General features: G+C 48.4%; 1 protein-coding gene across 4 annotated transcripts in view; it reads left to right on the plus strand.

Moving 5' to 3' along the window:
* The first annotated feature begins 346 nt into the window (after positions 1 to 346).
* The window catches only part of RCC2 (regulator of chromosome condensation 2), a 40,408-nt gene continuing 27,156 nt past the window's right edge, over positions 347 to 13,598 (plus strand). Inside the window, exons 1-4 of one of the 4 annotated variants that reach the window (XM_075906609.2) lie at positions 347 to 495; positions 706 to 899; positions 1,783 to 2,108; positions 10,652 to 10,745. In XM_075906609.2, coding sequence (XP_075762724.2) covers positions 1,791 to 2,108; positions 10,652 to 10,745 — 412 coding nt within the window. In that variant the 5' untranslated portion in view covers positions 347 to 495; positions 706 to 899; positions 1,783 to 1,790. Of the gene's footprint in view, positions 496 to 647; positions 900 to 1,103; positions 1,190 to 1,782; positions 2,109 to 10,651; positions 10,746 to 13,598 lie in introns of those variants that run through there. The other 3 variants (XM_075906608.2, XM_075906611.2, XM_075906610.2) reach the window with 3 other exon arrangements.

Below are 13,598 nucleotides of genomic sequence, written 5' to 3' on the forward strand. Positions count from 1 at the left end.
CATCAATAGCATTTATTAGTGGAACATGGCCCTAATCTCAGTTTGCATCTGTTGACAGTACTCCAATGCAAATAAATAAAATAAAAGAGTACCAAGACATAGCAAATAGGTACTTTTATCGTTAGCCTTAATGTATGCAGGAGGATTTCATTATAGCATGGGGAAGGACCTCCCCCACCCTCATCTTAATTGCATTAACCTCTCCCCCTTCTCCCTCCCTCCCCCCCAGTCATCCTGTCCTAAAGATGGAGCTCTTTTCAAAGCTGGCTTTTGCCTGCTTCCTTCCTTCACAGCTCTGTCTTTTTTCTTGTGCATACATGTGTTTCTGTTTTGTATTGTAGCATTTGTTCTGGCGGCTCATATTTACATTTTAAGTGCATCTGGTGGGTGGGCGCTAGGGAGGGAAAAAAAACCCTTTTCTTTAACAGGAAGCAAAACAAAATTAAAGCCTTTGAATTCTTTCTTTCTTTTTGATTCACTCTTCATCCAAACCAGGTAGAGTTTTGAAATTCGATTCTGATCTCTTTGGGAGGAGGAGAAAGTTGATGTATTTTCAAAGGTTGGGGGGGGGGGGGGGAAGGGAGCGGATAAAAAAACTAAGAGGGGGGGTTGGGGTTGAATGAATAAAAAAAGGGAAGGAAGGCGGATCCACGTGGTTTAATCGGAGACAGACAGAGATCCCATTGTTCAAATTTTTTAAGGCAGACAGAGCAAAAGAAAAAGGAGCGCTAGAGGAAAAACTAGAAAAGGAGAGCTGGAAAAAAGCCTAACCTGGATCAGAAATAAACCGGCTGAGCTCTACGGGCAAAAAATAAAAAACTGCCGAAAAGAGTTGGAGAACATTAAAGTTTTTTTTCCGGGATTTGGAACAACAACAACAAATCCAACTCCCCAAACAGGTGTTTATGAATTTTATTTGGGGGGGGGGGATTTGTGTGTGTTTATTATTTTCTTGAAAAGGCCTGGGAACGGATCGGACTAATGGAAGATCAAGCTCTTAATTCCCTAGGATGGGGGCATGAATTGGATTTTTTGTGTCATTTCCGAGCCGGGCGTGGGTGGGGGTGCGGGGGGGGTGTGGATAATTAAGTTCAATTTATTTTAAATGAGATGGGGAAGCTCAGAGACAAAAGCGGCTGCAGGTGAGGGGGAATTCCCCACACGCACGTTTCGCGGGTGCCAAGTGGGGGTAAATTTTACTTTTCATAGACTTTAAATCTCTTTGTGACTATTACGCTGATTCCGATGGAGGGGTCGATAACTCACCTATACTTTCTGGAGACGGCTTGTATATGGGGGGGGGGAATCCCCCACTTGTTTTAGGTTGGGTTTTTTTTTTTTTTTTGGTTGGGCCTTTTGTAAAACTATTGGAGGCGCTCATCACCCCTTTCTGTCTGTGTGTAGATTTAATGTCTTGATCTTTTCTAGCTTGCAGCTTTTAAGGTGGGGGGGGGGGGAACCGATTTTTTTCCCCCTCTCTCCCCTTTCATCTTGTGCGTTGAAATGCTGGGGGGGGGGGGAGACAGCACACAGACAATTACCCCCTAAACTTTTGGAGCAGTGTGCTATTTGCATGCGGACCCCCCCCCCCACTCCCTGGTGACACATTTCACGGGGGGGGGTTGTTTCCATGAAGGGGGGGCTGTTTGGTTCCAGGTGCGGGGTTTGTTTTTGCACGACTGCGCGTTTCATGCAGGCGGGGCTGCCCCCCACGTTTCCCCGGGGGCCGGATCGGGGCCCCTGACCGCCTGTGTGTGTCTCCCCCCCCCCCCCCTCGCCCAGCCGGCAGGATGCCCCGGAGGAAGGCGGCGGCGGGGCCCGTGTGGGAGGCGAGCTCCGGCAACGGGACGGCCCGCTCGGGCGGCAGGAAGCGGCCGGGGCCCGGCCCGAGGAAGCGGGGCCGGCCGGAGCGCGGGGCCGGCGAGGGCAGCAGCAGCGGCGGCGGCGGCAGCAGCGACGAGGACGGGCCCCGGGAGCTGCTGCTGGCGGCGGCCGAGCTGGACGGGACCCCCGGCGGCAAGAGGGCGGCCAGGGCCGGGCCGGGCGGCGGCCGAGCGGCGGGCCAGGCCGTGATCATCAGCGAGCCGGAGCACAGCAAGGAGCGCATCGTGAGAGGCGGGGCGGGGGGGCCCGGAGGGGGGTCAAAATCCGGGGGGGGGGGGGGGGGGCCAAATTCCAGGGGGGGGGGTGGGGGGGGAGGAGTCAAAATCCAGGGGGGCCAAAATCCAGGGGTGGGGGGAGGAGTCAAAATCCAGGGGGGCCAAAATCCAGGGGTGGGGGGAGGAGTCAAAATCCAGGGGGATCAAAATCCAGAGATTTGGGGGGGTCAAAATCCAGGGGGATCAAAATCCAGAGATTTGGGGGGGTCAAAATCCAGGAGGTCCAAAATCCAGGGGTGGGGAGAGGAGTCAAAATCCAGGGGGGCCAAAATCCAGAGGTGTGTGGGGGGTCAAAATCCAGGGATGGGGGGGTGTCAAAATCCAGGGGGTCTGAAATCCGGGGGGGCCCTTCTGTTCCTGCCCCCCCACTTCCAAAGTAACGTGGGGGGGAAGAGAGGTGACAAAGTCCTCATTTGTCCGAAAGGGAGAAAATGCCCCCCCCCCCCCAGCACAACCCCCTGGGCAGCATGTGCCCCTCATCCCTGAGACGTGCTGGGGGAGGCTCCTCTCTTGTGCCCGCACCCCCCTTCGAGCGGTGAAGGGGCAATAGCTGCTCCTCTAGAAATTGACCCAGTTCGGGAGGGCGGGAGGGTTTCTATGACTTCATAGGTTAAAACAAAAGACAGGACTATGTAGCACTTTAAAGACTAGCAAGATGGCTTGTTAGATGATGAGCTTTCGTGGGCTCATCACAATTCATAGGTTTCTATCACTATTCCTAGGTTAAGGCTTTTTTTTCTTTAAGGAATTACCGATCCCTAGGTTGCATCCGTTTAAGCGCCAGGAAAAGAAATCTTCCCTTGGCAAGACTCTGCGGATGGCCTGGGCCCCAACTCGGCCCCTTTAAGCCCATGGTGAAACCCCTTGTTTGACTAACCCCCTCCTTACAGTGACTCTTGATAGTTATCAAACTTTGTCTCCTCCTCCTGGCCTGGATTGTATCCCCCTATGGGGAATTCTAGCCCCATCCATATTCCCACCTCTTCTGGGCCAGCCCAGGGATTGGTGTTCTGCCTGGGTCTGAAGGGGTCCTTCCATATTGTAGAGGGAGAATTTAAATGCTGTCGGAAAGCGACATCCCTCGTGGAAGCACCCAAGTAAACTCGCGTCTCCTATGGATGGAGGAGAGCCCAAGCCAACCTGCCTTTGAACATGATCCCTTGCCTTGTAAGGCTGCTTTGGGTTTGAGGACAGAAGTTCAAATCTGACCTGCAAATGGATTCCCCACTAGCACCCTAGATTAGGCCCCTCGCTGACTCAAATGGACTCACTTTTTTGGAGGTCTATAAGCCTTCACCTCAAAGAGAAGGGGAGAAGGGATTTGATGGCACGCAAAGAAAGCTAGCTGGGATCTGTGGCGTGCCCATGTTTTGGCTGGTTCTTTCCTTGTTTAGTGGGAAATCTGGATAGTCTCAGGACTGAGCAGAAAACAGGCCTCAACATTTTTTTTTTTGATGGAACATTCGAATCTCAAACTTATTGGTCACTAAGAGAGATCTCCCCTTAGCTTCACTGTGGTGTGTGTGAATGTGCTGGGACGTTGGGGACGTGATCCTGGTATTAGCTGGGGAGAGGGTCTGCTTTGATCATGAAAGCGAAATTGGATCTTTGATAGACAGACCTTCTGTGGCTGGGATACCTTTAGAGGAGCCCAGCTTCCTGAAAGAAACTGCCTGGCCTTGCCAAGTCTTCCGCCAGAAAGACTTAATCTAACAGTTATTTACAGTGTTGGACCTAGGGTGTGAGTTCAGGCGGGTGAGGTAATATCTATTATTGGACCAACTTCGGCGGGGGAAAAGACAAGTATTAGAGCTCCATGCAGCCGAGGAGCTGGGGAGCTTGTCTCTTCCCCCACAGAAGTTGAGCTAGGATAGATGCAGACTGTCTCCTTCCTTGTTTCCCAGTGGAAGTGGGAAGTTCCTGCCTGTGCTCCCTGTCTGATATTGGCCTGTCTCTGTCTGGGAGCAGTGTGGGGTTGGGGGTCTGCATTAGACACTCTGGGAGATGTTATTATAGGGTGGGGAATTACTTAATGTTGGGAGGGGGGGAGAGAGAGAGACTGACTATGTTAATGGCTTTGAGGTTCCCGCCTTGTCTGTGGCAATTAATCTTGGGGGGGGGGGAGAAGGAGGCGGGCAGTGCACATGCTCAGTTGCTCCCACCCCTTTTTTCTTCCCTCCCATCTCCCCAGGACGTGGGGGAAGCCCTGCTACAGTTAGCAGGGGTCAGGCAGGCAATGCGCTTGCGTGTGCTGCTTGTGTTCCCCTCCCCAGCATACAAGGGGAGTCCTGCCAGCTGGAGAGAACGTGTTGCGCATGCTCGCTGTGTGTTCTCCCTTCCCCCTCCCGTCTCCCCAGGAGGTGGGGAAGCCCTGTTTGGCTGCTGATATAATGGGGGCAGCTGAGAGAACTCGGTTAGCATTGTTGCCAGCACACGTCTTTTTTTTTTTTTGTTGTTGTTTTTTTTTCTTTTGTCTGGTGCAGACCTGTTTGCAAGGAGAGAGGCCAGGAGCTGGAAAGTGCACCGAGCTCCTGCAGATCCCTAATTAAAATGGTCTGACTAATTGTCTTGCCCCTGACTTTGGCAACCCCCAAGCCTCTGGAATAAGCAGAGATGTTCTGCTGAAGCAAGCGCTGGTCTCCAGAAACGTTTGTAATTTTCTCTCACAAGCAGCAGCATGTTAAAAAAAAAAAGAAAAGAAAACATGACGGAAGTCATGACTGCTCCATGGTGTCTGTATTGGAACGAGTGGCTTGCCTTCTAGTGAGCAGTTTTACCGAGCAGCCAGTTTGCTTGGGCAAGAATTAAAACAGATGCAGGACTTGTCCCCCAAGAGTTCGCAACCGAAGTCCTAGTTTGTAAAATCTGATCCATGTGGGTGGTGCCCATGTGCAACTCCGTGGGAGGGCTCAGAGCCTGACAATCCACCCAGTTGCACAACTGAGACTTAAGTTTAGATCTTTAAAAAGAAAGAGAAAGGATTGGAGCAATGTGCCGGAGAGTGGTTTGAATAACATGAATGTGGTTACTTAGGCTTGGTACGAAAGCAGAATCTTCTTCACCCCTGGGACGTTGGTAAAAACAGCATGTCCCCCATCAGGCTGTTTAGTAAGCAGAACTTTAACGCATGACTGACTTATTGACGTTGCTTCTGCAACAGCTTTTAGCATCAGCTTCATGATGCTGCATTTTGTCTTTTATGAGGGAAGCGGACCAGTGTTCTGTGGCGGATGTGTGCAGGGGGCTAGACTGCTGTTAGATGCTGGTGTGCTGGCAACTAGAATGTAAAAGGAATCAGAAATAGCAGAAGTGTTGGTGAGACCATGAGCAGTTGGTCTGGGTTCTGTTTGCTTCCCTTCTGCCGACCAGTTAAGAATGGAAGCGTTTAAAGTATTTGTTTGTCTAGTCGGGTTTTTTTCCTCATACGGGTGCCAGACGGAAAGGTCAAGACAGTGCAGACTATTTTAAACTTTTCAAGACCACCAGCAATGGGACTTCAGAAGAATATTCAAAACTGCTTCCAGTCTAAGCCTTTGGATCTGTTTAAACTTTCAAACGTAAAGGAAAACAAGCTTTGGATCTGCAGGTGTTCATCTTCTCTGAAAATCTTGTCGAAAGTGTCTGCAGATGCCTTGATGGAAAGGCCACACCTGGATTAACAGATCTTTAATTTTCCCAGTGGTAACCGTGCCCTGACTTATTCGGATCTTTTGTACTTGTGGATAAAGCCCGTTTTAGGGCTTGACTTGTGAGCAGGGGAGAAAGCAACAGAGGAGTGAATGGTTTTACTTGAAACAAACTGTGGAAAATGTTTTGCTCATTCCTTTGGAGTAGAGATGTGAAAGCGGTTAATTAAGTAACCGTGTAACCACTGAAAATCTTAGCATTTACATGCTGCAGGCTCTTCAATCTAAATCTTATACTGCAGAGAATGGGGCAGATGCTAGGGGGCCGGCTTTTAAGTTGGCGCCCAGTTACGCACCTGCTCCGTGGGAGCCGTCTGCCACCTCGGATAGCAGCGCGGGATAGCAGCCAGCTCCCCGCTAGCTGGTGCTCACTGAGAGCCAGCTGTTAAGCCAGCTCCCAGCTTGTATCGGCTTCAGGTCCTGCCCCCAGAGAGCCAGCTGCCTCCCCTTTCTGTGGACTCTGATCTAGAGCTAGCATCGTGGGGTAGCAGCCTGCTCTCCGGAAGTGGGGCTGAAAGTTGGCATGTAACATTTACGGTAACCGATAAGCACATGGTTATCGGTTAACTGTTTAAATGGGTATACTATTGAGTAGAAGTTGCTTCTGCTTTGGCATAGTTTGGTCACTTCCTTTCCAAACTTCTTAACATAGAAGACAAGGAGGGACCCTCCCCCCTACAAATACCGTCAGTCTGCTTTGCCAATAAGGCCTGAACTCTGCTGTTGCATGCATATTAAGTCTGTGATCTCTGCCTGAGTGGACAGAATGCATTGTAACCATCTCTTTGCTCTGATCAAGCAAATGCTGTTGGTCATTTAATGGGGTTGCAAGCTGAATGCAACGTCTGCATTCAAAGGGGGTGTGAACTCTGGGATGACTTCAGATTTAAGTCATAAACTAGGTTTGCCCTGTTTTGTAGGTGATTGCAATAAACGCATTCCCAGGCACCTTTAACACCCTTTCCTTGTCTAAAAGATGCAGCCTCCCAAATGAGTCTGTTAAAAGATTGAACCTTTCAAATATCTTTTTTCCCTTGAGTTATAATTCCAAAGTAATTTTACCCTAGAAATCCCATTTTGCTGATTGAAGAAGGCTCTGTATATTTTCCCCCTTCCATCACATCCATCTTAGCACAAATTACGTGACTAGGGTCTAAATAGACAGCAGAGCTCCGAAGAGTGTGCTAAGGTTAGTGTGCAGGGAAGACTTCTTTTATTGCTAAGTAAATCTTTGGTATGGTCTTTCAATCTGGACAATACCGAACGTTCCAGGCTTAGCAACTTCCCTCCAGGGAAATTGCACTCCACTTTGATGGGTCGAATAGCCTTATTTTGTTTTTGCAGCATTGATATATTCTTTCAGTAGCCATAGCCCGGCATCTCGTCATCATGCCTATCCTTGCAATAGGAAGAAAATAGACCAAATGTTATTAATCCTGTTACTAATAAAGATGACAGTTAACTCTCAGGTCTCCCAAGTCCATGTGTCAGTCATCTGTGAGAAGCATCTGTAATTACTGCAGTGTGCTACATGTAAAATGCGCTCTCTTTTTAGCATAGTTGCTGTTGTCCTACTTCTAAAGCATCCGCAGTCAAGCTGCGGGTAGGCTTGTCTGGTGTCTGACTCCGACGTGGGAGCAGAATATATTGGGATTTGAATGCTGAGTGACGTGCTAGCTGCATTGTTCAATATGATACCAAATCTCCCTTATTCCCAGATGTGATACAGTATCAAATAAATACTCAGTTGATTTGACTGGCCTTCCTATGGGGAGCAGCTGCTAGAAAATGATTTTTTTTTCTCTTGCACTCTATTTTCTGATCCATTAGGCGGCCCAGGAAGTTGCAGGAGTGAAGTCAGTTGAACCTACAGAGGGTTTTTCCTGAGGAATCAGTTCCTGTTTCTTAAGACAGATGCTTTGATGTCACATAAAGGCAACAGAGGCTGATGCTTAGTTCTGGAATCCCTGCTGCAAAAATAAAATTCATGGCCTATCAGTTAAAGCAGAAGGGGGAGGGGAGCAGAGAAAACAGTATGATCTCAAATGGCAGTGGCATTTGAAAGCTTGTGATTCTTATCTCTCTGATGAAGATCTTCAAATAATTTCAAAGTGGCTTCCTTTGTCAGATTCTCGTGCTGTTTCTCTTCCTTTTCAGGGGTGTCCTGGTAAACTGACGCCTCCTTCCTCACTAACTGTTTGTTACAGAACATACGTTGTTGGGAAGACCTGTGACTGGCGGTTAGTTGCGTACTTGAGACCAAAATCAAATGGAACCGTAGTTTCTCCAGTCTTGTAAAAGCCACAGGGCAGAGTGTGAAGCATTCTCTTGTGTACCAGGCTATTTTTGTTTGTAAGATGTCAGCCAAAGGTTGGAGTGGCTGCTTCTGGGGTTTTGTATTATCAGTGACTGCAAACATAATGGCTGGGATGTTCAAAGGAACCTTAAGGAGTTAAGCCCCTAGCTTCTATTGTATTTCAAGGCTGGTTGGATGCCTAAATACTTCAGCTCCTTTGAAGATCCCAACCAATCACGTCAATTTACGCTTGGTTCCCACTCTTCTTATTAAACCTCCTTAACTTGGGTAAGTTCAGTCCCGTGGGGGAACCCTTTGCCTTTGTGAGCTGTCCACGGATAGCATTGCAGGATGGCAGTTGTTTTCTGAGCTGAGTGCCCATTCGACAGTCAGAGGGCTGGATTTTTCTGAGGTGCTGAGTACCCCTCTGGAGACACGTAGGCCATGTGCTTGAGGAAAACCAGGCCCTGGTATTTCAGCTGTAAAGAGTCAGGTTTTTTTTTATTTTTATTTTTATTTTATTTTTTAAACGTTGGAGAGTCTCCGTTGCCTGAAGGATCTGGAGGCTCTGAAAATATGCAGGTGGTGCTTTTCGTGTTGATGGGTTCACAATAAGTGGTGTGGTTAGAAACCAGCTTGCTTTTGAGGCTCTAAGGCACGAACAGTGGTGCCCAGCAATGCCTTGGGTGGCCCAGTAGTGGGCTCTGAAGGGAATCCCACCCTGACTAGTAGGACATAGTGGTATACTTCACTGTCACCAAAGTGTGGGGAGTCACTGGGCCCTGCACTCCCTCAGCCAGCAAGTAGAACCAAAGGCTTATTAAACAGGCCACAGTGTAGAACAAATGTGTCCGCACAGTAAGCAGAAGCAGTCAGTACAGTCCGTCTGTGGGAGAGGGCTCCAGGATTGGTTCTTGACCTGCACCCCAAGCCAGCTCTGACGACACCAGTCCTAGCAGCCCCAGGCTGGCCCAACCTCCAGCCTTTGTCTTGCTTCTTGGGGAGAAAAGGTGTCACCTGGTTGCACTCCCTCCTGGGCTCAGGTTAAAAAGGGCATTGGCCATTGTGTATGCAGGGGAGACTCTCCCCCAAATTCCCATTGCCATCTAGCTATTGGCTAGAGTGCCCCAGGAAAACTGAGGCACACACGTGAGGTTTCATATAGGACAGTAGAACTCTTAAGAACGGCCGTACTGGGTCAGACCAAAGGTCCATCTAGCCCAGTAGCCTGTCTGCCAACAGTGGCCAACACCAGGTACGCCGGAGGGGGTGGACCAAAGACAATGATCAAGCCATTTGTCTTGTGCCATCCGTCTCCAGGGACACCATTCCTACCCCCTGGCTAATAGCCTTTTATGGACCTAACCTCCGTGAAGGTATCTAGCTTCTCTTTAAACTCTGTTATAGTTCTATCTTTCACAGCCTCCTCTGGCAAGGAGTTCCACAGGTTGACTATGCATTGCGTGAAGAAGAAATTTCGCTTATTAGTTTTAAACCTGCTACCCATTAATTTCATTTGATATCCTCTAGTCCTTGTATTATGGGAACTAATGAATAACTTTTCTTTATTCACCCTCTCCACACCACTCATGATTTTATAGACCTCTCTCATATTCCCCCCTCAGTCTCCTCTTTTCCAAACTGAAAAGTCCCAGTCGCTTTAGCCTCTCCTCGTATGGGACTCACATGTGACATAAGGTGAATCAAATCCCCAGTTCGTCTCTCTCACTTTCAGAGAGTAAGGGCTAACAATGTAGTGGGTTGCTGGTATAAAAGTGGTTTGAATCCTGTGTGTGGTGTATTTGACTCAATTATTTTAACTGCTGATCTATTCAGCCTTAAGAATCTGCTCTATTCTATCCCTCTAGTATTGCGCTTTCTAATGGCCATCCAGCTTTGGGTTTTTTTTTTTTTTTAAGGCCAATTTTATTGGAGTTTATCCTCTCTCAGGGCTTGTCTTCACTACCTTCTGGATCAACAGGGAGCGATCAGTCCAGCGGGGGTGGATTTATCGTGTCTAGAATAGACCCGATAAATTGACCGCGGAGTGCTCTCCCATTGACTCCAGTATTCTGCCAGAATGAGAAGAATAAGCGGAGTCGATGGGAGAGCATCAGGAAGACGCGGCAGTGAGCAGACCTAAGTAGCTTCAGCTACCTTCGTCACGTAACTTAAGTCACTGGCCCACAATAGTGTAGACAAGGCCTCAGTACTGTGACTGTAACTTGCAAGTACCTATGCCGATGGTCATTTGCTGCAATGCATTTGGCACTAACCTTCACCAGTTTGAGACACAAATAAGCCTAAAATAAACAGTAGATATAATTACCATGCTACAAGCTGCTGTGCGGATGCCCAGAGCATCTAAATGAACAGTAACAACATTAACAAACTGTTTAGTTTCATGCCACGTGTTTTCTCGTTATGTAGAGGTAACTGCAAAATCGTTGTAAGTCCTATTTCCTGTCCGGTGTGCTGAACTGATTGTTTTTCCTCTGTCTACTTGGCAGAAACTTGAAGGGTCCAAGTGCAAGGGGCAGCTTCTGATATTTGGAGCAACCAACTGGGACCTGATTGGCCGTAAAGAAGTGCCGAAACAGCAAGGTAGGAGAAGCTAAGCAATTTATGCCTCTGAGTGGCCCATTGTGGGTAAAATTACAGTAATGATATGTCTGCACCGCAATCAAAAAGTGTGATTGCAGCTGGTGTAAGCAGAGCTGAGCTGGCTTTGATCTGCAGTGTCACCTCCTGATTGCAGTGTAGACGCACCCTTTAGGAGACAAGCCTATTGTCTTTTTCTACCCTCCCTGTACCAAAGCCAGCCAGGTGTCCGAGAGAATTGTGCTTTGTCGTGAGGCATTGTCCTAGAATCTACCTATGGGCAACCTGTCTGAGTGCCGTGGGATTGTTCATCGCCAGCGGTAGACATCACACTGCTGTCCCCTGTGAAAAGGGATGCCAGGATCAGAGCTGTGTGGAAACTCCTGAAGTTCTGAGTGAGTGGGGTAGAGAGAGCCATCTGTGCCAAGTATTCGCAGAGGGGGTGGCTTCCTTTTTCTCTAGTCCGTGCGACATGCTTCTCATCAGCCAGCAAGTGAGCCTGATCCTGCCATGGGAGATGTGTATCGCTGTATCTGGTAAAGCTGTCAGCGGGACGTGCAGCAGTCAAAAAATTCATATCCACGCTCACAACCAAGCCCAAAAGCCATTTAAAGCCAAGTCTACCACATCCGTGCTTTGCAGGGCAGCTCTCTAGTTTGGCTGGATGACTTGGAGCCATGGCGTCCAACATGCTAGCCACATGTGGCTCTTTGGCTAGTTGAGTGTGGCTAGTTTGCTTCAGACACCACGGACTTAGAGGGCTCCTGTGAGGCCACAGGACTTCTTCATGTGAAATTACTGAATTCTGGGTGTCTGTTTGCAGCGCTGCTTTAAGGCGATTGCAGGATCGCAAATCACTGGTTGCTTATTTGGGAAACTTTGTTGGATTTTTAACATCCCGTGAATGTTGTCGGTAGGTAGCTTATGTTAGGCATGCCTTAGGAAGGAAAATGGGTGATGAAATATTTGTTCTAGTACTTGGTGGTTTGGGGGTGTGAAGTGCTAGGAATGCTAGTAAGTGTTTTACCGCAGCAAGGTGATAAGACTAAGGAATAGTGGTTGAGGAGTTCCCTGATGTGATCATCTGGGGAAACATTTGCGAAAACAAATTGAACACACACTGCTGGGGGAGGGGAAGCACGAGCTCTCCTTAATGAATAAAATGTTTAGTCTTGCAGTTGTGTGACTGCATCTTTCATAAAAGATGCGACCAGGGTCCGATCTGTGTCCAGATGGCCTGATTTCCAATTACTTGCAGTGCTTCTGAATATCAGACCAGGCATTCATTGAAATATGCTATTTCCAGACTTGCTTACGGGATTGTGTTCTCAGGATCATGTGAGAATGAAGAACAAAGACACCTTCTCCACCGGCCTTGACAAACTCCCAGCCTGTCTGTTATCGGGAGGTTGCCTCCTTGTCTGTACTCAGACAGTGTGCTCTTTGTTCGGCCTCTGACTTAAAGGCAAGCTGCACCTATTGTGTTCAGCCCAGTGGTCTAGATGTTCAGAGCAAGAAATGCTTTTCGCTTTGCAAAATGGGGCAATGTGTGGGGTTTTTAAAATCTGTAACTAGCTAGCGTGTCTGAACTTTGGAGGGAAGGCAGCTGGCAGAGAAGGCTGGTCCAAGTGAGTACTAGTCTAGAGAGACCTGGGTTGGAGTCTCTGCTGTGACACAAACTTACTGTGACACCTGAGCCAAGTCACTTAATCTCTTGGGGCCTCAGTTCTGTACCTGTACAATGGGAATAATTACCCCATAGTGGGGGAAGGGGACGGTGAGGATTAAAGATTTGGATGCACTGGATATGGGGATAGCAGGAGCCACGTAAGTGCCCCCGAACAGCTAGATCCTTCTGATGTGCGGTAATGCTGACTCTGGAGAGTCCTGAGGATTAGACATTCCAGCAGCGCCTTCCCAAGCCATGAGACCGCTGCTAGTCAAATGAAGGGCTGCTTTTTCAGGCTGCTAAACGAATACCACAACAGGATTGCAGCCTTTGGAGTTGGGAGATGATCAAAGCAAAGGTCGCATGACAGAACCTTTCAGCAAGGAGGCTGCCTCTGGCAGGCTGAAAAACGACATTTGCTAATCGTATATAACAGTGTTTCTTAAACTTTTTAAGACCGAGGAACACCAAACAATATTTTTTTTTTTAATGAGGAACACCAAGGATTTGTTGAGTTTGGGGGAAAAACAAAAAAAAAGTCTCCTGCACCGTTTTGAACTCTGTTGTTCTCTGCAGCACACCTCCAACTGCCTCGCGACACAAGGGTGTACTGCAGAACACAGTTTAAGAAACACTGCTATGTAACCTTAATATTGCTGGCTTTTATCTAGCATGTCTCCTCCATGTACTTCAAAGTCCTCTACAAAGGAAGTAGGGATCATTCTCCCCATTTTACAAATGGGAAAACTGAGGCACTGAGAGGGGAAGTGCTGCTGGCTGGCCGGCCTTGGGCAGGTCAGAGTCAGGAATAGGACCCACATCCTTCTGAGTCCCAGTCCAACACTCGGTCCACAGTGGAACGTCTCTCGCCAGTGGTTCTTGGTGACAAGTGATTCTTACATTGTGGCCTCAGACTGTTGGACTGAATAAAATCAGCATGGCTTTCTGGTGTTCATATGGTGGTAGCACCTAGTGGTTCCAGCCAAGCTCACAGCCCCACTGTGATTGGGGCTTTATAGACACAAGTATAAGATGTCTGCTCTGACCCACCTACAGTCTAAATGGAGGTTGGAAAGGGAAACCGAGGTAGAGGGAGATGAAGTAACGCTTGCACAAAGCACATCAGTGGCAGAACTAGCAATTGAAGCTAGTTTTCCATGCATTTCACCACTTAGGCTACGCTGCCT

This window comes from Pelodiscus sinensis, chromosome 24 (genome assembly GCF_052426305.1).
Source record: "Pelodiscus sinensis isolate ZL-2025 chromosome 24, ASM5242630v1, whole genome shotgun sequence".
Classification (NCBI taxonomy): domain Eukaryota; kingdom Metazoa; phylum Chordata; order Testudines; family Trionychidae; genus Pelodiscus; species Pelodiscus sinensis.